The sequence below is a fragment of the Diceros bicornis genome, chromosome X (assembly GCF_020826845.1).
Source record: "Diceros bicornis minor isolate mBicDic1 chromosome X, mDicBic1.mat.cur, whole genome shotgun sequence".
NCBI classification, from domain to species: domain Eukaryota; kingdom Metazoa; phylum Chordata; class Mammalia; order Perissodactyla; family Rhinocerotidae; genus Diceros; species Diceros bicornis.
In genome coordinates this window covers 18,014,347-18,037,679 of record NC_080781.1, presented here as the reverse complement: position 1 = coordinate 18,037,679, position 23,333 = coordinate 18,014,347, and the positions used below count along the sequence as shown (strand labels likewise).

At 35.4% G+C, this 23,333-nt stretch overlaps 1 protein-coding gene across 5 annotated transcripts in view; it reads right to left on the bottom strand.

Annotated features, from left to right (window-relative positions):
• Window positions 1–33: 33 nt before the first annotated feature.
• The window catches only part of CNKSR2 (connector enhancer of kinase suppressor of Ras 2), a 251,077-nt gene continuing 227,777 nt past the window's right edge, over window positions 34–23,333 (bottom strand). For 4 of the 5 annotated variants that reach the window (XM_058535561.1, XM_058535562.1, XM_058535563.1 and 1 more), the window contains 2 exons: window positions 4,659–4,855; window positions 34–2,209 (listed from right to left, as the gene is read on the bottom strand). In XM_058535561.1, coding sequence (XP_058391544.1) covers window positions 1,994–2,209; window positions 4,659–4,855 — 413 coding nt within the window. In that variant the 3' untranslated portion in view covers window positions 34–1,993. Of the gene's footprint in view, window positions 2,210–4,658; window positions 4,856–10,490; window positions 12,168–23,333 lie in introns of those variants that run through there. The other variant, XM_058535565.1, reaches the window with a different exon arrangement.

The window sequence follows — 23,333 nt, the reverse complement described above, 5'->3', positions numbered from 1 at the left end:
TTTAAAATTCATTAGTTTAATTTTTTAAGCCGACTTTACAAAAGTAAAAGCTGCTTAGTAGCAACACAGCTAGTCTTTCCATCAACTGCTCACTGTCTACAGGGCACAACTTGGCCTCTGTATCCATGACACATCCATCAGGTACAGATATTTTTAAGTGAATGTACACATTTGGTCTAGTAAACATCAACAAGTCTAAACACCTGTAACAAGCACACTTCATTTCAGGACAAGAGGTTTTTGTTTTTTGTTTTTTTACATATACAAAATCCCACAAATTTAATGTCTCAATATCCATGCAGTAAATAAATGTTTTTACAAATAGGTTTTTTTTTAAATGATAAAAATATTACACTGGACCCAAAATTCCATACAAACATTAATATATGTTTTCTTATCCATTTTGACTAAATATAGGATTACTGAAAATGTGCTGTAGAAAGGCCACTCTCCTGTACAGTTGTGCAAAGTCTGCAAAATGATAGTGATTCAATGGTGGTTTCAAAAGCAAAGAAAAAGATCCCCGCTGTGGAGTTTTTACTTTCTCCTCTACAGCAAAAATATTCACTGGCATATATCTGAACTCTTAGAGATGAAAAGTACATTCACTGAGCTGTACAGGCAACAGTATAAAGCTGATTAGAAGTAGATTTTAGGATATAGAATAGTAAAGGAGGGTCCCTTCCTCCTCCTAAAAAAAAAAACAGCAAATTGTGACTTGTACATTATGCAGCCAGACACTAAAAAGCAGCACAATCATTATCATGCTGTGATCACTTTCAAAAACGAGATGCTTATAAATGGAAATATATGAAGAGGACTTTTTCATAGACTTCATCCAATCTGCAGAACAATTCATGAAGCCAGGAAAAACCTCTATAAATTGTTTCTCTCGTATAATTCAATGTAACAGATCTCTGAATGACCATCATCCTCTTGCTCCTCAAGAGAGAGCTACATTTTTATTTTTCAACATTGTTTTCTATATTATAACACACAGCAGCCCGTAACTAAACATATTTTACTTCCCTGCCTGAAGTATAACTATATAAGTTTAATTAATGGACCAGGGGAAATTGGAAACTAACTGGAAAGTTGATTCATTTCAGTTTCTACCTTGTATTTTAAGAGTAGGAGTTTAAAAACATGAGTTTGGGCTGAAATTATATATATATATATATCTGTTAGCTGCCTTTCTAGGTGAGTTAAGTGTGTTTTAACAAATCCACTCTCAAATTCCTCTGTACACAATCAGCATTTCATCACTACAAAAATAAAGGAAGATTTAAACCAAGAAAATAAAGCAGCTCTATCTTCAATTTTGGTCTTAGTTACAAAAACATCTTACAAAGCTTTGCCCTGATACACCATTAAGTGTCCCCATAGATTTGGAATAGTATTTCTATTAACCAGCTTTCACAAGTTAATAGACTATTAAGACGAATATTAGATACCTGAACTTTTCCTATGTTGATGCTCTTCTATTTTGCTTAACTCGGTGTATGCGCATCTACATTTCACAAAAATAAAACTACAGCATTAAATTTTGTGCAATGTTTAAGAAAATTCTTAGAACATTTTAATAAATATAAAAAAGGTTTAAATTCTTTCCCACCCACAAGGATGTCTGCACCTGAAAAAATGTGATTTACTTTTGAAGTCTTGTTTATATAAAATTAACTTAAAGGGAGAAAAGATGACCTTAGATAGAAAACTGCCTTTTTGTGGTTTTACTACTTGAAGACCACCTGTTTTCAGAGTTTGCAAAAGTTAAAGTCGTTGAAGACAGTTGATTTTGCACATGGTAAACATAAGCTGAGCACTAATTGCATATAAAATATACAAATGCTCATTAAAGACAGTGGTATTATGACCATATACAGTTTGTTTCATATAGTTTGGCAACATTAAAGTATAGCTTGTCAAGTGTCCCACACATTGATATAAAAACTACCTTATATAATTGTTCAAAGTACCAGAAGGCAGAATACACTTACACATGCGTTTCAATGTATGAATGAGTGTGTGTTAGAGAGGAAGTGATTATATCTACTTCAGAAGAAATACTTAATGGGTCATTTGAGGTGGTGTTTTGACAGATATCCAAGAAAAGATCGAGGTACATCTGCTTCCATTGTTGGAATTCTTTAGATGTCAAGTCTGGATTGTCTAGGACTTTATCAATAATGGCTACTTCCCCTTCTCTGGCCTGAAAAGCAAAAGGATTCAACAGTTAAGATGTGGACAAACTTTTATTGAAGTTTAAAATAAAGAGTTAATAGGCAAAAAATTAAGAAGCCCATAAGAAACAGCTCTGGTATACTCAAACTCAGCTATTTAGACTCAAATCCTGGTGTACTTTTTTCTACACCCAAGGTACGCCTCGTACTGGCCATCTCTGTGTGGTTTATTTTTTCTCTTGGCCTGTCCTATTTCCCATCTCTGCCTATGGAAACCTTCCTCACTCTCTAAGATTCAGTTCAAATGCCTCTCATTTGATGAAGCCTTCCTTCGATGACTGGAAAAAATGTTTTCTCCCTCATTTATGTCGCCATCACACCGTCACTGCCATTGAGTAGACTTATCACATTCTATCTCTTGAGTTACTTTTGCACTGTCCTATCTCTCCTGCTAGATGGCTAGCTCCTCATGCTTGCATGAGAGCGAGCAATGGCCCTTCTGTCATCACAAATACATAATTCTTGCTGTGTGTATGTTATGGCTCCCTTCCTGCAGCACCGGAGGCCTGCAATACAAAACGGCCCTCCTTTCCATTCTGGAGGTTGGCTCTTAGCTGAAGAATAAGCTTCATTGTGGGATAACTCACCACAGCACAACTATCACCTGTTGGAGAAGTGAGTCTCCCAGGTGGGACAGAGGAGGAGGGGGTAAGATAGTCTGAAAAACTCAGTCCTGTCTTTTATGGGCCCTAGGAAGGGACAGGGAAGTCTAGGGAATGTTCTGCAGGAAGTGGGAAGGCATACTTCCGGGCTAGCCAGAGTTGGGAGGGAAAGACAGAAACGTACCTAAGCAGTTGTTCTGGTCCTTGGGGCCAGACGGAGACAGTGGGACGGGGACTGAGGATGTTGTGAGTGGCCTTGTGCTCAGGGAGGGGCCTGTTAACAATTCTAGGAACTATACACCCAGAGTTGCTTGGGCGCGGTTTTCTTTCCCTAATGGGAGATTTTCATTCCCTATTAATTTCTCATGCTAAAAAGTATAACGCTCTGTAGTTCATTTTAGCAATGAGGGGCATTTCTTTACCATGACTTTTCGTCATCTTTGTTTGTCCCAGAGAGTGGAGCACAGCGTCATATACCTGGTGATTCATCAATACTTATTGAACTGAACACTGGCAGGAGCTCACAGTCTTTGCTACTGGAAGAAAATGCTTTTGGGGAGTCTACAGAGCATGAAAGACAGGGGCACCAGGCTGAGAGAGAGGTGGGGACAGGAGCAGGTCTTTCAAATACTTGAGCCTGACCTGCTTTCAAAATGCCGGCCTGCTTTTCCAGCCAGGCAGTTTGGACCTGAATGAGGGTGGGGTGAGGTGGGGCTCTGTAAAGTGAGAGGGTGAGGATATCTTTGGAGTAGGGTTGGTCACCGGAATAATTATTCTTATGACTATTATAGCTTTTTAAAAAATTCTAGTCTTAGTTACCAAAAGGCCATTAAGTTGCAATAGTATTTGCACGAATACCAACTGAAAGCTAACTGACTCTGAAAACTTGGCTGCTTGCTACTGGAAAATTTTTCCAAATCATGCTTTTTCTCTTTTGTTTATCTCTTTGGTCCTCACCTATCACAAAACCTCAGCAGCATACTATGGATCTGAAATATTTCTCAAAGGAGCCCTTTGATCTTTTGTTTCCTGAAATGACTGCGTCACATACTCTGTATGATATTTCTTTTCTGTTTTTGATTTTTCAAGGGCGCAAGGCCTGCTTAGGGAGAGTTTGTGTGGTAGGCCCTCTCCCCCCCACCCACACACAGTGAGGGGGCTCACTTTTCTGCTTCCTTCTTCAACCTCCTGCCTCTCTGCTCCCCTCTCCCCCCCACCTCCTCTCCAGTCTGGGGGTGGCATAATGAGAAGACTGGAGACAATGTAAGCACTTATGGAAATGTATATTGAGAAAGTAACACATGATTTGGGAACTGATAGTGTAAACGGAGCAATTATAAAATTTCTACATGGAACATGAATCACTGTGGCCTCACTCCAAATGTGCTGAAGGAAATATTCACGAAGTATCTCAAACCCTTTTAGCACCCACTATTGCATTCTGCATGCATGCTGTGTTCTTTTAATAACTATATGAATTATACTACATGGCATATTCATCTTAGGAAAATGAAAGATGAGGAATAACACCAGCCTTGCATTTTGGGGAAAAAAAATTAATTACATCCTGTTTTCTCCTAGAACTAAGTCACATAACATTTAGTCAGTGCTTTGAGATATTAATGAAAAGTTAAGATTATTTCCTCTTTACCAATACACATATTATGCTGTAGCCAAACAGCAGAGACTCAGGTTCTTCCTGTTTACCTGTCCCTCGCCCCTACTTTGTATTTCTTCACCTAGAGTATCTGGTAATCCACTCTGAGTTGAGGAACAATCTCTTGAAAGGAGTTTCTCCTTCCATTTCACATCTTACCTTTAAAGTGCTTTTGAGAATTCTCAGCCTGTGTAGTTTTTCATTCATCACAGGATCATTACATCTCTTTATAAATGATAGTTTGTATTCCATCTTGGTTGAAATGCGATGTTCTCCCAGCGGTGACAGACTGGCTTGCTCCAATGCCCTGTATAAATCTTGCAATGAGTCTCCTAACTTTTCTTCCCTACTTTCACCTGTAATGTCCAAAAAAAGAGAAAGCTGAATCCAGTGTAATAAAGTTATTTGACACTCCAAAAATCTACTAAAAAAAATCAAAACCATCTGAAAACAGGATAATGAATGATTGGGAAAACATTCTATTACATTAAAAAAAAAAAAAAAAAAAAAAAAAACAAACAAACCCACAGCTGCTAATTATATTGGGTAAGATTAGCTACAGGAAGCCAATTGTTTTAGAATGATCAAATAGTAGGATGCTTTCACAAAATATTCTCTTAGTAGCAAATCACCGTACATATCCTTGAGTCCACTAAGTTCAAAGAATTAGAGTACAAAAGGTACACAACACAGACACAATCCTGCACATAATTTAATATTTTAAAACATTAATGAATATCCCTTATCATTATACTGATAAGCATAGAAGTGCTGATTAACAGAACTCTCCGGGTTTAGCAATACTGAACAGCTTTTTACATTTTTCCAGACTTCATAAGATGAAATGGCATTCATTGGAGTATATTTGATTATAAAAATCTTCCAGTAGTGTGCCATAGAGGATTATTAGGTTTCATGTGACTGCCATAGTAATGCCTGCCACATTGTAAATATAGTAAATGATCATAAATTATCATCAATAATGCTTTAATTAAAATGAAATATGGGAATGTTTACATGCAAATGTAAAGAAAAATTGGGCACGTCCTAAGAGAAGCTACTTAGCATTTGTAAGACCTGGGAAGAAAATACTCCAATTAAATATTTTTGAGAAAAAAAATTAGAGACTGGTTCAGAAAAGGATCTTAGATCTATTTGAACAAATCAAACTCCCATCTTGTTCTTTAATTGCCTGATGACTGATGTCATATCTTTCTCAACAATGATAAACAAAGATGAACTTGGATTTTGCTTGGAGTGGTAGTAGGATTAGGGCTATATCACGTTTCCTTTCATAGAGTGCCAGAGATCTTTTTGAGAAATACTAATTAGATTTGCCCAAGGAGTAAATATGGAATGTTGTTCATTCCACCATGGTCTATGTGAATATTTTAGGCTTTCTGACATAGTTAAAAAAAAACAAAACAACTCCCTAATTGGTAATAGGAGTAGATAACACTTATACGTGCCAGGCAGTAGGGTAAATACTGAACATTCACAATCTCATTTAATCCTCACAACAGTACTAAGAGTAGATCTATTTGATTTTCATTTTATAGTAGGTAAGTATCTTGCTCAAGGTCACACTTAGTAAGTACTGGAGCTAGAATTCCAACTGGGCAGTCTGGCTCCAAAATCCATGATTTTAACAAGAATTCTATGCTGCTAATTTTGTCCGTAATCATTTGAACTATGTATTTAACAGTAGGTGTTAATGAATTTGTTAGACTTCCTTAAAATGCAGATTTATTCTAAAAAATTTTTTAAAAGCCAACAAACACAATACCTTAACTTGAAGGGATCACTTTTAGGATTAAAAAGTAGCTTAATTTAAGTTTCATATTCAACTTTTGGCTCTGGTGCTGAGGTTAGCAACTAATGGTAGGTATGATTATTGAGTCCTTCCATTAGAAAGTTCCTTGTTATCATCAGCACATGCTATCACTAATTCCTCTATAATGAATTTTAACTTCCTAATCATATATTAAGTTAGAACTATAATCTAACTTAGTTAGAACTTAATCTAAAAATACAAAAATCCCTTTAAGTAATAGCTTTTTAATTCTCTATTGGCTCAGAATGTTTGCAACACCGAGAGGATTTTGAAGGATGGGTGGATGGAGGACTGTAAAAAGGAGGAGTTGCTTTGTGGGTTAAGAGCAAGACTGAAACAAGATAGGGAATTTTAAGCGAGAATGGTTTGGAGTCAGGAAGGCACAAAATCATAAGGTCATTCAGAGTAACTAAATGGAGTTGTAAACAAGGATCCATTTGAACAGCATAATTCCATTTCATAAAATCATAGGCCAGGAAAGGACCCCAAGGAATTATTTAGTAGTTATCATTCTTTTTGCCTCAAGGCAAGACTGCGTCTAAAGCTAGATGTAATTTCATAGAGCAGAGGGTAGGGGAGAAATGGGAGGCCTAACTGATGTGAATTACAGTAGTTTATGTATCAGCTGGCCTCATGTATTATTAGTTTTTCAGTTCTTGAAAGGTGAAGGAAAAAAAGGGATTCAGATTATAGTGTTCAAGATTTAAGGGAGAGGCAGAAGTATTTTTACATAGTAAATTTTTATTTTAAGATAACCTTCTTCCATATTACCTAACATTGTAGGGAGTATATATTTTGTTTAAAAAAGATTCTTACCCAGTTTTCTTTCTCCCCAATTCTTAAAAGTTTGTGGAATACTGGGCCAGATGATTGATTTTTTATAAAATTTCAATGTAGTTTTACTTTAAGAAGGATAAGTAAAGATTTACTATGAAAAGTGACAAACATAGCTGTTAAATAAATAAAAGCTGAAAGTTATTTTTTCCCTTCTTGCCGTTAAGGGGAAAAAAGCATTCAACCAAAGGACAACATAGTTCTACAAAGAATCTGGTTTGACAGCTTTAAGAAGAATTGAGTATGGATTTATCTCTGGGCAGCACGTTTGAACAAGGAATCACAATGAGACGGAACACAGAAACATTTCCAAGTATAGTAATGGAATAGTGTGGCTCCTAGTAGAGATAAGTAAGGCCCCCTCCCCCCATCCCTACACATCATACACATATGCAACACCACAAGACACAGCAGTGGGATGAGGAAGGATGAGGGATTGAGATGCCAGGCTACCACAAAATGCCACCAATTACTTAACATTTTAAGACTAGACAAAAGAGTCTTTTTATTTTCAAAGAAGGGGGGTGAGGGGCAGAGTCACATTATAAATCTGATTCACTGTGCTCAACAGTCAAAACAACACAGAACTCAACATTCAAGACAAAAACAGACCTTTATTTTCTTTTATAATTTTCAATTGGTTTCCTTGTTTTTTTCCTCAGATGAATATCAATTAAGTCAATTGGGCTACTGTTGCAACTGAAAATATGAAAGCACCTTTATTTTCTTCTCTTTTTGCCCTCTTCTTCTTCATCTCCTTCTCACTTTTCTTCTGATTTCTCTCTTTTTAAAACCCTTGCTTTTCTTCTTCTAGAAGAGGCTTGCTTTGGAAGAGGAGGCAAGCACTTGGTGAGGTTTCCTTCCTGATTGACTTGCTTTCAATGTGCCAGTTCAGCCACTGGAGCACTGGCCGAAAACCAGCTCTTTTGCAATTTGAATGAATGTTTTCCGAAAGTTGGCAAACTGTAGAAGACCACATGCAAACCACAGGACATACATAGGAACCTTCCACGATCCCTAATGAGGAAGTGTATCACTGCTACAATGAAATTTTAATTTGTATTTAATTTATTCAGGAATTCTAGGCCTATGCAGGAATAAATTCCCTCCCAAATTATACTTATGTTTACAACATGTAAATTAGTCGTATGTCAGATGACAAACTTTTCTATTCCAATTTTATTAAAGCAAAGAGAACATATAAAGTTCTCCTTCCTGTATAAAATTTCATGGACTGATAGATTTGAGGATCACAATGAAGTTATTGATGAATTAACTTGTATTCTGTGCCAAGGGAGGGTCATTTCTGGCTGTGTCATATGTGGCAGGGTTGAAAGAAGATCCTCTATTGTCTCATTTATATTCTAGCTACACTAAGAAATATCGTGACTCTAGGAAAGTGGTGAGCATCACAACAGTTCATTGTTTGGTTCTTTCAGGTTGCATATGACCTCCAGGTAGTGATAAAGAAAAGCTCAAAGAAAAGATTAGCTAACGCAAAAGAACAGTTTGTTGGAACTTTCCTGCAAACGGCTTATTAGCAGATGATAATGCATTTCTCAAATACTAAAAGGTCTTTGGTTGATGGATTTCCTTACACTCATGCTCAGTGATTTCCAACCTTTTTTGATTGTGCACCCTTACCAGTTAAAACACTTCTGTTGTTGATAACTTATATACATGTATTACTCTATATTAATAGATACATGTGTTATAAAACAAACACAGAAAAGAAATTCGAAAGGATGAGATGTAAAACCTGAGGAGAAATTCCAATGTTTTTTCTTCCTGTACCTCAATGGCCCCATGTGTACCCTCCTTCAGAGACCTAGACTGTGACTTTCCCTGAGCATATACATCTCGCTCTCGTTTGCATTTCCCAGTCTTCTACCTGGCCTCATGCACCCAATGTTTAAACTGCATGATGGTTTTCTCTACTTTATACACGAAGTACTCCAAAGAGGGCTCCCTATCAGGGGACGGTGTAATTTTTATGACAGTCTATTGTGTAATTTTATTCATGTTTCTTTGGTGAAAATTAAGGAGAGCAGAATACAAACTTGGCGACCTATAATTTCATTCTGGTGTCCTCCCTGTTTCCCTACCCCTGCAATGACAATGTTGAAGGAGAGTAAAAAATGAAAACATAAAACAAAATGAGTATACCAACCGGGCTCTTGAAGAACCAAGCCAACAATGGATAATCAGTTCTGGTACATGTTTTGGAAGGGAACTGTGCTCTTTTAAAATTGGACAATGATGTCCTCATGGAAACAGTTGTTCCTTCCACAACATGGCTGGGTAATGAGCACAGAAGACTAGGAAAGGCTAAGTCACAAGGGGGAGAGAAGGCTGGACATAGTAGCATTAGTCACCAGTCAAATGTGAGAGGCATTCGTTCTTGTACACCCACTAAGGCTTCCAGGCTAATGGCGTCACATATGTGGAGCACTATTCTTGTCATGAAGGGCAATTAACATTTGCATTGAGACATGGGAATATTTTCTGAATACTGATTTACTAGTGCACCATAACGAACAACTTATTTATATGTAAGGTGACAAATTTTTAGTGGGTTTAATGTAGATGGGTTTAACGTTTGCAGGTTTTATGCCAAAGATGATTATGTATTCAGGAGTTTACACTGTAATTTGAATTGTTTTATAATTAAATATTAGCTCTCTTAATTCATGCTTTTATATAAGTTAATTAGCTATGCTTAGCATTGTAAAAACTGGGGAGAGGGCAGTTTGTTATATCAGAAAGAAAGCATAAGATTTTAAAAGCTGGCTTTTACTCGTCACTCTATAATCAATTATGCTTTTCATAATTAGAAGTAATTTCTTTATTTTCTTTTAGGCAAATTAACAATAATTTCTGATGAAAAAAATTGCTTTTAGTAAGGAAAAAGCCTCTCTTTTAAAAGGAGAGCTTGAGTGAACCCACCAATATTGCTAAGTGTATTTTTAAAGAACATGTGAAGCTCATCCCTGTTAAGTATGACCTTGTGCTTCACCAAATTTAAGTATAGCCCATACTAGTGTTTGTTAATCCCTTCTGCACAAGTTAAGCTTACTTTCACAAAGATGTGACAAAAGAGACAGAGCTGAAGTTTATTCTACACTTCATTCTCTAAGCATGTAATTTCTGCCAAATTATGTGGGTTAATGCCACAAATATATGAGAGTGGTTGAATTTTCAGTATACTACAGTAGTTTTTATGACAAACAGTTCAGATGGCAAAATCTTGGGTGTCCTTGGCATTGATTTATTGACCCAAAGGGATAGTTCTTTGAAGGACAATCACAAACATAAATGACAGATTCTAGATTTACCCACAGAATTTAGAAAATTTAACTAATAGAGACATGGAGATCAAGGTACTGGCTCTTGGGCAAGAATTCACAAAGGGGACAGTTTAAAACCAAAGCTAAGAGATGATATTTAAAAATTAATGTGGAGTTACCATATTCCTTAATGAGAAAAAACTAAAATTCTTCATATCATAAAATTTTACTATGACTTAAACAGGGAGAATGACCCAAGACAATCCCACTAACATTAAATGCCAACAAAATGCTTTTTGATGGGTTTCTACAAACCAGAACCACCATTTTTACATATACTTAAAAAAACACATTAAAATGGTTAGAGCACAGAGGCAACTGTAAGGCAGATCAATGTGATTTTATTCACAACACAAATTCCATTTGTAAGAAAGAAGCATAGATTACTTCTCTTTAGAAAGATATTTACTATCAAGCATACTTAGCAAATTATTTAGCTATCTAAAAAGATCTAATACCAATTGGTCATATTTTTATTTTTAATTAATTTATATTTTTACAGGTATTCACATTATGCAATACCACACACTGCGGCGACAGGAAGAAAAAAACATTTCCAAATACAATGTTAAATTATTTGTTCATTGCACAGTATGAAATATCCATTAGTTAGCATTGAAATTATTACAGAGTATCTTATCCAACTAAATAAAGGAAATTTCACATCCACTACAGAAGAAAAATAAGCAATATTGAGCCATAGGGGACCCAGTTACATAGTATTAAATGATATCTGAAGCTAGTTTGAAAGACATCCAGACAAAATACTTTTTCAAAAGTGAAAACCACAGCCTATAGATTAGGAAAATTTTACAGAAAAGAATAGCTCATGCCTGTCCTATGAGGCAACACCATTTGTATACAATTGCCAAGAAATAAGGAGAAAGTTGGGATTTTAGCTGAGGAATCTAACAAAGCCTGGCATGAGGAATTTTCTTCATTAGTGTCACCGAAAGCAGTCTCTGTGTTGCACCTGAATACACTTTATAATGGAATAAACATATTAAGTTTCAGAGCAGGTTGTGTATACCTTGCCTTAATAGATTACACTTAATTTAGTACAATACAGCACGTCAAATTTTAAAAATGCAAAAATACACAATACACAGAATTTGCTTCCTCTGCTTTGCCTTAAAGAGGCCACCAAAGAGTCCATTAAACAGCCAGGGTTTTCTAGTTATTGGAGCTGATCCCTCTCTTTTCCTGGTGTCAGAAGAACACAACTGAGGTGTCACCACACAGAGCCCTTCCCCAGTCAATACCCTTCCCCTTCTGTTCTCCCACAGAATTGGCAGTTTTCTGTCACTGTGCTCCATCTTGGTTGGCTTTGATCTTATGCTAGTCCCAGTGTAGAAAGCTCGCATTCTTCTTAAGAGTGGCCTGCCCCTCTTAATATCCCTTTAGGGAGGCCCCCAATCCAAAACACTTGATGATCTAAGCTTTTTAAGTCTGTTTTCTGTTATAAACAGCAAGGACGAGGCCATGTTAGTTGCTTGCAAGAGGTTGATGTTGAGTCTGCGCCGTGCCGACTCTCTCCGATCTAAATTCTCTAAACATTAGCTTATCAATCTGTGAGTCCAATGGGTTGAGTGCCAACAGAAGTGGATCCGATTTGGCATGGAGAGGTTCTACCAACTCTCGCAGTGTATTAGCCTAATATGATAAAGCAGTGATACAATATGATGAAAGACCTGCGAGTGCCATTATTTCCAAAGCATATTAGTATTTGTATTAGAAATACCATCATGCAATACCCATGAAGAGAAAATAGAAAAATATGGCTAGAATTGCATATGGTTTTAATACCATAACGTCTTTCTGTTGGCATGCAAGTCTACTTGGCCATAAATGGGACACTTTTTGTTTTAAGCTTGGTTATTTGGAAACGCCAATCTTATGTATACGAAATAGTACACAGTGCAAATACGTCTTTTCCCACCTCTATACTTGTATATGCACATCTATAATTTTAATCAGAAAAGTTTATGTTAAAAGTATTCTCCATATACATGTAAAATGACCAGTCTTTCAAGAAAACTAAACTGTATTTCTATACAAGATCTTTCCTCAAATTCATCCAATCAAGAAATATGAGGAAAAGTTTTCTGGTCTACATTCTAGCTAACAACCCTGATATATATGCTACCACGTGCTAATCACTGAGACAGAAGAGTCCAGCTAGTGTGGCACCAATGAGGAGGCTGAATGCTGGCCAATACAAAGTGAAGAGAAATGAAAAGCTCTAACAGGGTGAATGTGATGAAAGAGTGACTTTATACCTGAACATAAGCCACATGCCAAGGAATGAGGCAACAAGAAGAGACTAAACTTTCTGAATGACCCAGGAAACTAAGAACAATTACGATAAAATAAATTGTAGTCTCTTTTACTTCATTTTATTTTGGACTTGGAGGAATCCAAATATTGTCACCAGGCACAAATCAGCAATGTTTTTTCTTTCTAGACTAGGGCAGATTTTTATCTGCAATATCCTGTAGTACCTTTTGCATTATATCAAGAAGAGGGAACAGAGTGGGAGAGGAAACAGAGAAAGCACGTTGTTCATTACCACCTCCCTCAGAATATGGGAAGGGCGCGTGTTGCCCATAGCACAGTACCTAGAAAACAGGATGCAGCATAGTTCAGAAATCAGCAGAACGAATTTTTGTTTATCATATCATACCCTTCTTTTGCAGAAAAGGGACTGGGAATTAACTAATCTTCACATGTAGGTCAAAAGAAACAAAAGACAATACCTCATTTTTTAGAAAATTATAACACCGGAATGCTATCTCTGGCTTCTACCACTTTGTTTGATAAGGTCATGAAATGTCAGATAGCAAAATCAGAGGCAATCTAACCTTGGGCACAAGGTCATTTCTAAATTTAAATTGTTCCTAAATTATCTATGCAATTCAAACATTTTGTAAGTTGTTGTTCTGAACATATCCCTCCTTTCTCCTCAGAAACAATGTTACACGAGTGGTTTAATTTCTAGTGCACTTAATCCACACTACCTGAACTACAGCCCTGGTAATCAAGTCAGGTTTAGTTACATTTACAACATTGTTTCTATAGGATTGCTGAATTGTACTCCAAGATACTGGAAACACCTCCTCAGCTGAGCGCCTTGCCAGAGTGCAGGATGGTGGGGGAGGATCACTATTTCAGGATGGCATCAGCTAGGTCTCAGTCTGTATCTATTAGCATAAGAGAAGATAACTCCCTAAAGCAAGGTGTCTCTTCAACTAGTAGTGGTCAGAACCACTGGCTACCAAATCTCAGGGGTGGAGGTCTGCTTGTTAAACACAGATTACTGGGCCCTACGCCTAATCTAGTGAATCCAAATTTCTGGATATGGAACTCAGGAACCTGCATTTTAAGCAAGCAACCCAGATCATTCTTGTGCCCACTGCAGTTTGAGACCTCCTGCTTTATAGGCCAGTTACATTGGGATGGGCTACACTGTGCATAGGGCCTGTTGGAGTGATGCCAATTTTTGTACCGCATATACAAATAGTAAGTCAGAAGCCTTGTAGTTGGGCACAGCACGTAGTGTTTTATTTTCAGTCTAGTCTCATCACCAGTATAACACTGTATGAAATAGCTCAAACAGTTTCAAGGTCTTTGCCAAGGAATCTGATGGAAATATCTTGATCTACTGGAAATACAGCAAAATGAAAGAAGCCTTGGTAAACTGCTTGAATAAACACTTTAAAGCTATACTTTTATGTAGTGTTAAATAGTTCCTATTTATTTTTGAGGCAAACAGAACAACTATAAAGATACTGTCAAGCCCATTGACTCAACTGTACCTCTTGGTGTGCACATTCTGAATCTCAAGTATGAGCAGCATTGGTGGGCCAGGAGGGTCAGATATGACAGACTAGTATATAGCTAATCTATATGAAATCTCTAAAACACAAAAACAAACTCACTTCATAATGATACCGTTCCATGAAAGCCTATTTGTGACTTCTTCTGTGAATCTTACATTTATGTCTTTAACTTTTTGCAAGTCTTTTTCTGGTTCTCAACACTCTCTCCTTTTCTCTCCCTTTGTGTTTTCGTTGGGCTTTTTCTCTCTTCCTATTTCTACCCTTCTCCTTTGTAGCTGACAACTTCATTTATCCCCACTCAAATAATTAAAAATATTCAAACTAGTTAAAATTATTTATTATAGTGACCGACTAATTTTATTCCTGTTTTTTAAAAGGACAAGTGGAAATTGCATGTTCCTTAAAACAACAACAACAACAAAACAAATGATATGGCTCTTGATTATTTTGTTATTTGTTTGCCCAATATCCTAACTATAAAAATATTCCCTACTTCCTGCTATTAAAATAAACATCACTATTTGCCAAACTTTTAACCCATTACATTTTGAAACAACAGCAACATATCTATGTTACCCCAAGAAAATCAGTAATGTTTGTGTTTGGCATATTACTTAACAAATATTTACTGAACTTCCATTCATCACTGAGGCTTCCAATTATGAGGCCACCAGCCCAGCTGGATAAAAACAGATCCTGTGTCCCTGTTACAAAACCTCTTGAGATCTGAATGGTGAACCCAGATGTAATGGCATGTTGAGTCATATATAGGATGACTTATTCCAGTATGGATGCACTTCCTGTGCAAGCTCTTCACAGATTGAATCTATATGTTGAAGAGGATGGTTCTTTCTCTTTTTGTTTTATGAATTTAAAAATCTCCCCGCTAAGGACCACTCAAATAATAAGCAGAAATAGAAATTCTAGAAACATAAGTTTTAGAAATGTAATCAGGCTTCTAATAGTGTACCTGCTAGGAACAGCTGATGATCCTTCAAACAATTATAGGGTAAGGATGGAGGCACAAACATTTACAAGAGAATGATTAAGTCCAAATACAAAATAGGTGAAAAAAATCTTTTCCTTAATGAATGAAAGACGTGAAAATGGAAATAAGAAGTGCTTAAACCGGAATAGCACTTTAAAAGATTCCTACTTCTGTTTGAGTTCTAAGAGAAAACTTGGTTCCATTTACTCACTTCCATTATCAGTGAGCCTGAGGGCAAATTTAAAGGCAAAGCCCTGGACTACTGGTCTTAAACTGCCTCCAGATACCAAATGTCACCAATAGCAGACATCCAAGCCTATCAATAGTAACACTTGTGAAGCTCCTGGGAGAGTAGAATTGTTTTGTGCTTTTTAAAAAAGCTTATTTGTTTAACATAAATACCTGGAGCCTCCCCTTCTTCTAAATGTATGTGTTCAGCTATAAGTTTTTCTTTTTGAAAAACAGGAATATCTAACACCATGAATTGATAGTCAGCGATAATTACTTTTCTTCATCTAAGTATTGGAAATAGTGGGCTGATACTTTGGTTCAGAATGTTGGGACCAAGAGAGAGACTTGTTACTTGTGGCTTGAGTAGTTATCTGTCCAAATTTTGAGGGCCTATTTTCTCATAAAGGTTGAGTTCAAATAGAGAACATATCAGATTTTTAAAAATTTGTTTGTTTGCTTATTTTTTATTTAATACCATAGGGTAGAGGAACTGGAACGTCTTTATTTTTATTTTATGAATGAGTAAAATTTTCATCATAAAGTATTCTTTTTCAAAATAAAGTGATAAATAGTAAAAAGTAATCTAGTTTGTGATTATACTTATAGCACTTATGGAGATCTTTAGCAATTCCAGGGAAAATAAAATGTGATGAACCTAGCCACAGGCAAAACACAAAAGGAAATAGTGTTTCCAGATAATTAGAATTTTCCTCTAAATTGCCAAACCACAATTTCACCCTCTGTGTATAATTCACAGGAGACAATATTTCCTTATGAAAGTAGTATCTCATTTAATGTACCTACTGCTATACTATGATCTTCAAGTGCATTTAGGACTTAGTTATTACGAGTATACCACACACTCTGGTTTTTTCTATCTGCATTAAAAACCATTATCGGAAATAAAGGCAGACCTAAAGTACCCTTTAAATGAAGCTTATATATCAGCAACAATTGAAAAGGTCTTCTAAATATTTAAAGTTACTTAATATGTTACTTACTTAAAATGTTAATTCAATTTACCACCAGTTTATTTTCAATGAAATGTCTATAGATATTTCAGAAAAACGTACTATGGAATTTTGCCACATTATATTGTCATCCCAAATGTCACCCGATTTTAAAATATTCCAGACATGTATTGTTCAATAAGGATTTAATGGGTATGTATGGGTATATACTATACCAAATGTTACGGATAAATATACAAAGACGATAGTCTGACCTCAAAGAGTTCATGGTATAGCCGTACAACCCCTTCCCCATTTCTGTCTTAAAATTTTATAGTTAAAAATGATCAATAAAATAAAGCTCTAATTTTTTAAGTACAAATATATACAGTCATGTGTCACTTAACGATGGGGATACGTGCTGAGAAATGTGTTGTTAGGTGATTTTGTCATTGTGTGTACATCATAGAGTGTACTTACACAAACCTAGATGGTATAGCCTACTACATACCTAGGCTATATGGTACTAATATTATGGGACCACTGTTGTATGTGTGGTCTGTCATTGACCCAAACGTTGTTATGCGGTACATGACTGTATATACACATACATATATACAGACTCAATTATATGACTATAATGTAATTATACAATTATCCTAATAATGTATATTATATGTAATTACATTAATAATATATATTATATGGATATGTTAATTTTAATTGATATATTTGGAATAGAAAATAAAAATACTTGATGTAGAAAGATCTCTTTGCCATCCTCCTATCTGCCTAAAAGCAAGACATAAATTTCCCTTTGTGAAGGTGTTTCCCCTCTCCAATCCCATTATAGGAAGAGAACAACCCTCATCACTGGAGACACAAAGCTGGCATGGAGATGGGTCTGCACAAACAAATCTTACTAAAATAACCCTTATCTTCTGTTAGTTTCCCCCATATATTTACATTTTCACAATTTACCACCCTAAAAGCCCAAATCCCTCATTTGTCTTGTTACTTGTCCACAATTTATCACCCTTTGTTAAAATGGTATATAAGCCCACAGGTCTGATAACTTCTTTGGGTCTTCACCTCTTTTCTATGAAGGGCTCTGTGCACATAAAAATTAAATTAACATAGACTAAAAGTTATATGCCTTTTCTCCTGTTAATTTGTGTTTTGTCAGTTTAATCTCTTTAAAATTTTCCCTTCCAGATGAAACAGCTACAGAGATAACATAGCTGAAGTCTGAGACATGAACTCACTACAGGAAGTAGACTTTTTTTTACCCCTCCCAATACTTCAAAGATAAACAACGCATATTTTTAATTTATGAGAATTTCCAACCTCTACCACCACCTTACAGGGTTATATTAAAAGGATGTAATTAAATAGATCATGTTCAGTCTGGATGATAATTGGTGTGAAGTAACTCAGAGATGAGAACTGCCAATGGGGTGAACAAGTAAATTACACATGACACATTTCATCTGTGACTGTGTCTGGTCTGCCAAAATGAAAAGGCAAATTGAGACCAACTACAACTCAATTGTTTTCTTGCCTATTTCTCTCAATGGGTTCTTCTTTGGTCCTTCCAACCCTACTAGAACATTCTGGTTCCTATCTGATAAGCACTCTAAAAAGCAGTTCCAATCTCATCTGAACCTTGATCCACTTATGTGATTGGGTGCTAAAAATGTCTTCAGAATACTGATTATACTTCTGTAACCCAACCTATTTAAATTTGCCCATCACACTTGACTTGAATTCTCCAAATTGGACATTATGGTGGAATAACAGGTAAGGGTATCTGTACCTAGGGAGTTGGGGTTGTAAAGATACGTTTAGTATGTTCACTCCATCAGAACCTACTTAAAGTAAACAAAGGACTTTGCCCTTACATCCTTTGCCAAGTTGCTGATCAGCTAACTTGATCTGTGGTCGGTAAATTCTGATGCTATGCAAGTTGTGTTTTTACTGACCAGCTTCTTTAGTAAGTAGATAATCAATGGCACAACTTTCTAATTCTTAAAAATTTGATCTACAATAAATGAAGACGTATATATACATATATATTTCAAATTAACAGTAACATAGATCTATGTGAACTTTTGTGAATAACAATAGAGTCCACCCTATTGTTATTTCCACTAAATTCATATACTATCCTCAAAGTACTGCCATCTTGATTTTGGTGGAATTACTTTTTTTTTCTTTTAAGAATATCATTCAGTATCAGTTCTAGTATGATATACCTCCAGGCTAAATGAAGGGAAAAAGTACTGATCTGCAAAAGTGAGTAAAATACTAAATTCTTTTCAACAAGAGTACAACAATGGGTGCGTGGGTGCACATGTGTGGGTTGTCAGTAGAGTAAGAAAAGGAGTGCTTCTTATGCTAAAAATTTAAAGACATTTCCTCTCAGGCTATAACACTGTTTATGAATGTAGAAGCTTGAAGTGGACTTCTGCTTCCTTTTTCTGACTGAGCTTACAATATTACAAAAAATTGCAATATTGATTTTCCCCCTTCAATAACTTCTAAATGTTAATGCCTTATTACTAACCTCCTTGGCATACCAGCCTGACATTTGGGATCATTTGCTCATTAACAACTCTGCTTTGGGGAACAATGCCAACTGAATTTCTTAGCAATAAGGACAACCAAAAATAACCTTTCCCAGCAAAGCAAGTTCCAAGAAAGGTAAAAAGAAAATTCAAGAGATGTTTGTAAGAAACTAAAATTGTATCTTGACAGTTAGCTATCAGAATTCATATTTTTCTTTACCTCAAATCTGTTATAAATCTAATTTCTCACCTTAATAACAGTTTCATATCCTCTCTTATTTTTTAATCTATATTTATTTACATCATGGAATATTCTCATAAATTGCCATTGTTAAAGTCATCTGTATATTCTGATATTCAAGTTTTTATATTTTTAGACATTCAAAAAATGTATTGTGTATATAATAAGAAAAAAATTATTTTGGTAAAAATCACTATAAAATCATGTTTGTTAGAAATATAGCATGGATGTAAACAAATTAGCACAAACATCCATCTTGGCTAAAAATTCAGAAGATAGAATAATGAATATTCATACTCAATCTTACTTGTCCTGGAAATTATTGGTTATTAACGTTTTGGACCAGCAAACTCATCTTGCATTTAGGATGGAAAACTATAGAGTCTAAGAACATACGAAGAATCTGTTTTTTTTTTAAATGCCCTATTATATATGAGTTTCATTTATTTTCCTCCTGACAAAATTATATAGCATTGCCCTTTTAAAGAAAGTAAGTTTTACTAAAGAGTTAGAGATATGCTGACTCTCAGTGTTCTTATGGGAAAATAGAAATGACTTGACAGCTACTGCAAAAGGTTTGCAGCTATATCTATGCTTAACATTTAGCATCACATGTTGAATTTCACACTCACCAGTGTAATTACAGAAAACTAGAATCAGACAGGGACTTCATTAGGGTGAGAGCTCCTTTTGCAAAATGTTTGAAATGTCAGAAGGTTCTCTGTATCATACAATTTAATTTGTATTCAAATATAGCAATGAATTGCTAACTTCCTGTTAGTGAACAAATCAAAAAAAATCCAATTATACTAATAAATTTGTTTTCCAGTTGTAAATTAATTAATTTACAGCACCTTTATGGTGGTACCTTATTCATAATATCTTTTAAAAATTAAGGACAATTCCATATTTCATTGAAGTCAGGCTTTTTTGGAATTCCTATTTAGTGATTTTATATTAAACAAGGACCATGCTGCCTTCTAGAGGGTGAAAAAACACAACCATCAAACTAGAGATGTGAATTTGTAAGGATATGCAAATCAAGGGGTGAATTTAGGATTCTCAATCTCCACTTAAGAGTTCCTTACCATCTCCTGACTGGTGCCACTTGGGTGGGAAAGCAACAATGACAGCAGCTATGGTGTAAATAGTATCTCCACAGCAAATGTGATCATCAAAGAACTCTGTAGAACTTTTGGCACTTTTTGTGATATGAGTGTGTGTGTATAAATAAACACATTACTACCACAATAAAAAAAAAACACATTAGAATACAGTTGTACTGGGGTGCATGATCTTACATAGATACTTCATCAGCTCTATCTGGATGTGCTGTAACTGGATTTACAGTGGTAAATTACACCAATCCTTTCTTGTTAAGTCCTGTACAGCTATGATCGAGGTTCTAGAATAACTTCTCTCATACTGACTTTATTGTTAGCAAGTGCAGAACTAATCTAAAAGACCCCGATATAGGATTTAGAAACAACTTGAGACAATCCCAAACTAAAATTAAAAGCATTTTAAGACCACCATGAAGTGTACATTAAATGTGTTTACTACTATTTAGGAAAACTGTCACCTAATTTGAAAGGAAACATTACTCCATAGTAAGTGACTATACAGAATACACACCATAAATATACATAAAACCAGAACCTGACCAAGGAAAATGTCATGATGACATTTTCTTTCTCCTTATTGTAAATCTTCAGCGCAGCACTAGAAAGCCTGTTTTCTCTTTGTGGAAAATCAATAAATACTTCAAAAGCAGAAGCAGGAACTCTTCTTTAACAAAACAATACACTTTAATTATGGAAGGCCTTGCTTCCCAAGGCTTTAGTTTTAGCCATACTAGGAATGGTTTCAGATCTTAGTTGTGTAGGCAGATCTGGTCTCCATGGTGATGAAAAAGTCAGCCTGGGAAGTGGAAAGAACTTTGGTACATCGCTCCCCATAGAAACTGACAAGCTGAAACCAAATGCAGCTTCTGTATTCAGCATCAACAAAGCCTGAAGCTCCAGTGAACCTTACCTCAGGAGTTGCCATGGCAATCTGCTAAGAAAGGTGGGTTACAGATACCCACATCAATTACTACCGAAATGTCAAATCAAAAGCCAGAACATATGGGTTAAAAGTAATAATTTATTCACTAGTTCTGAATTTGGTTTTCTTAAATAGGATCTAGGAGTTATAGAGGCATTGTTGTTTTTACAAAATATCATATAATCTAATTAGTATTCCTCTTTAAAAAGTTCTAAGAAAGAGCCCAGACAAACTTTTACTCTTCTTCAATTTAGTGTATACGTTCTGAAGGCAAATCAACTTCGCCTGTTAGCTTAGTAATAACAAGGATTATGATACTAACATTTGCATTTTGCTTTCCACTTATAAAGTGCTTTTACATGTAATATTTTGAAAGAAGATGCAGAAAATGTGAGAATTCCACTGGAGTTAACTTTGGTAATGAATTTTCATTTTATACTACATACTGCATACTACAAATGAGAAATTAGAAGTTGGAAACAGATGCAAGTGTGAATGTTGCATTCCCTACTGGTTCCTTTCAGGGCACACGAATTGACTTTCCAGATTTGTAAGAGGTGCTAGGAAGTAATGTTTTATCACGAGAGAAAACACAGTAACACAATACATCAGATTTGGCACCTGTGAGTAGGAACAGGGAAGATCAGTAGCATCTCCCAATTTTACTCCTAAGTCTATTGCTTTTCTACCTCCCCTCAACGCTCCCAAGATTAAATAAACAAACAAATAAATAAATAAATCCTTTACCTGATACAAAAAAAAAATGCAGAAAGATTTGGACTGTTTCTAAGAAGATGGATCAAGTAGAACTTGGAAGGAAAAACTGAAATAATATCTTCGGCCATTACATAAAATACTTTTCAAACTGGTCTCAAGACTTAATCCTTGGGAAGTAGTTTTTGTTTAATATCCCAATATTAACTTGGCACAAATGAGCCATAAAAGTAATCATGTCAAAGTTTAAAATACTAAGAAAGAGTTTTGACTCAAGTGGTAGAATTATTTCACTGTTTATACATGTCATGGTACACCAATTGGTTATAATTGGAAAGTGTACTAATTACAATTTTTGGTAATAAAATCTAAATTAGTGTGCAAGTTTTTGCTTTACTTGATGGAGCATACTAATGGTGATCTTGACCTGCTATAATAAAACCTAAAAATTTTAGTTTCTTCTATATAGGTCTAATATATATATACAAAAAAGGGAAACATTTTGATAAATTTTAATCTGAATTAAAATGATAGACCTGAGGGGCAATATGTGGTTGAGAGCACTCACTCTGCTGGCAGAATGTCTTAGTCCAAATCTCAGATCTGCTATTAACTAGTGGGGAGTCCTGGCTTATGTTACTTAAACTCAGTTTCCTCATCTAGAAGAAGGGGATAATAACAGTACGTATTTACCTCTTAGGGTTGTTGTGAGGATTAAATGAGTTATATTAAGCAAGGACCTTAGAATAGTACCCTAGAATAGTTAGCCCTCACTAAAAAATGTTAACTATTATTTTTGGTAGATTAATGCGTTCAATAAACCTATAAGATTTAAACAAAATACACTATACTATAGATGTGTTACCTTTACTTTAGGGAAGGCAGTTCTATTTTAGTTATTTTTTCCAAGTGGAAAAATATATTCTATTTCTACACAGGAAAAGAATGAAAGATTCAGATTTATGGGCATGCGTGGCTTTGTGGATCACATTTCAAGTCCACACTATGTAGCATATCTTTAGAGAAAAGATAAATCACTAAAATGTCTTTCATTCAACGGACAGGTATAGTCTATAGGAAAGATAAAGAGTTTTCCTGAGACAACAATAAAAAGTAAAAGGACAAATACATATAATTCAATTATTCCATTCAGAATGTCCTTGGGATCATATTTAAAATTATTTTTTTCAAAGACTGACCAGTTAATGGTGCTGTAAACCTGACTAAAATGAGTTGAGATTTA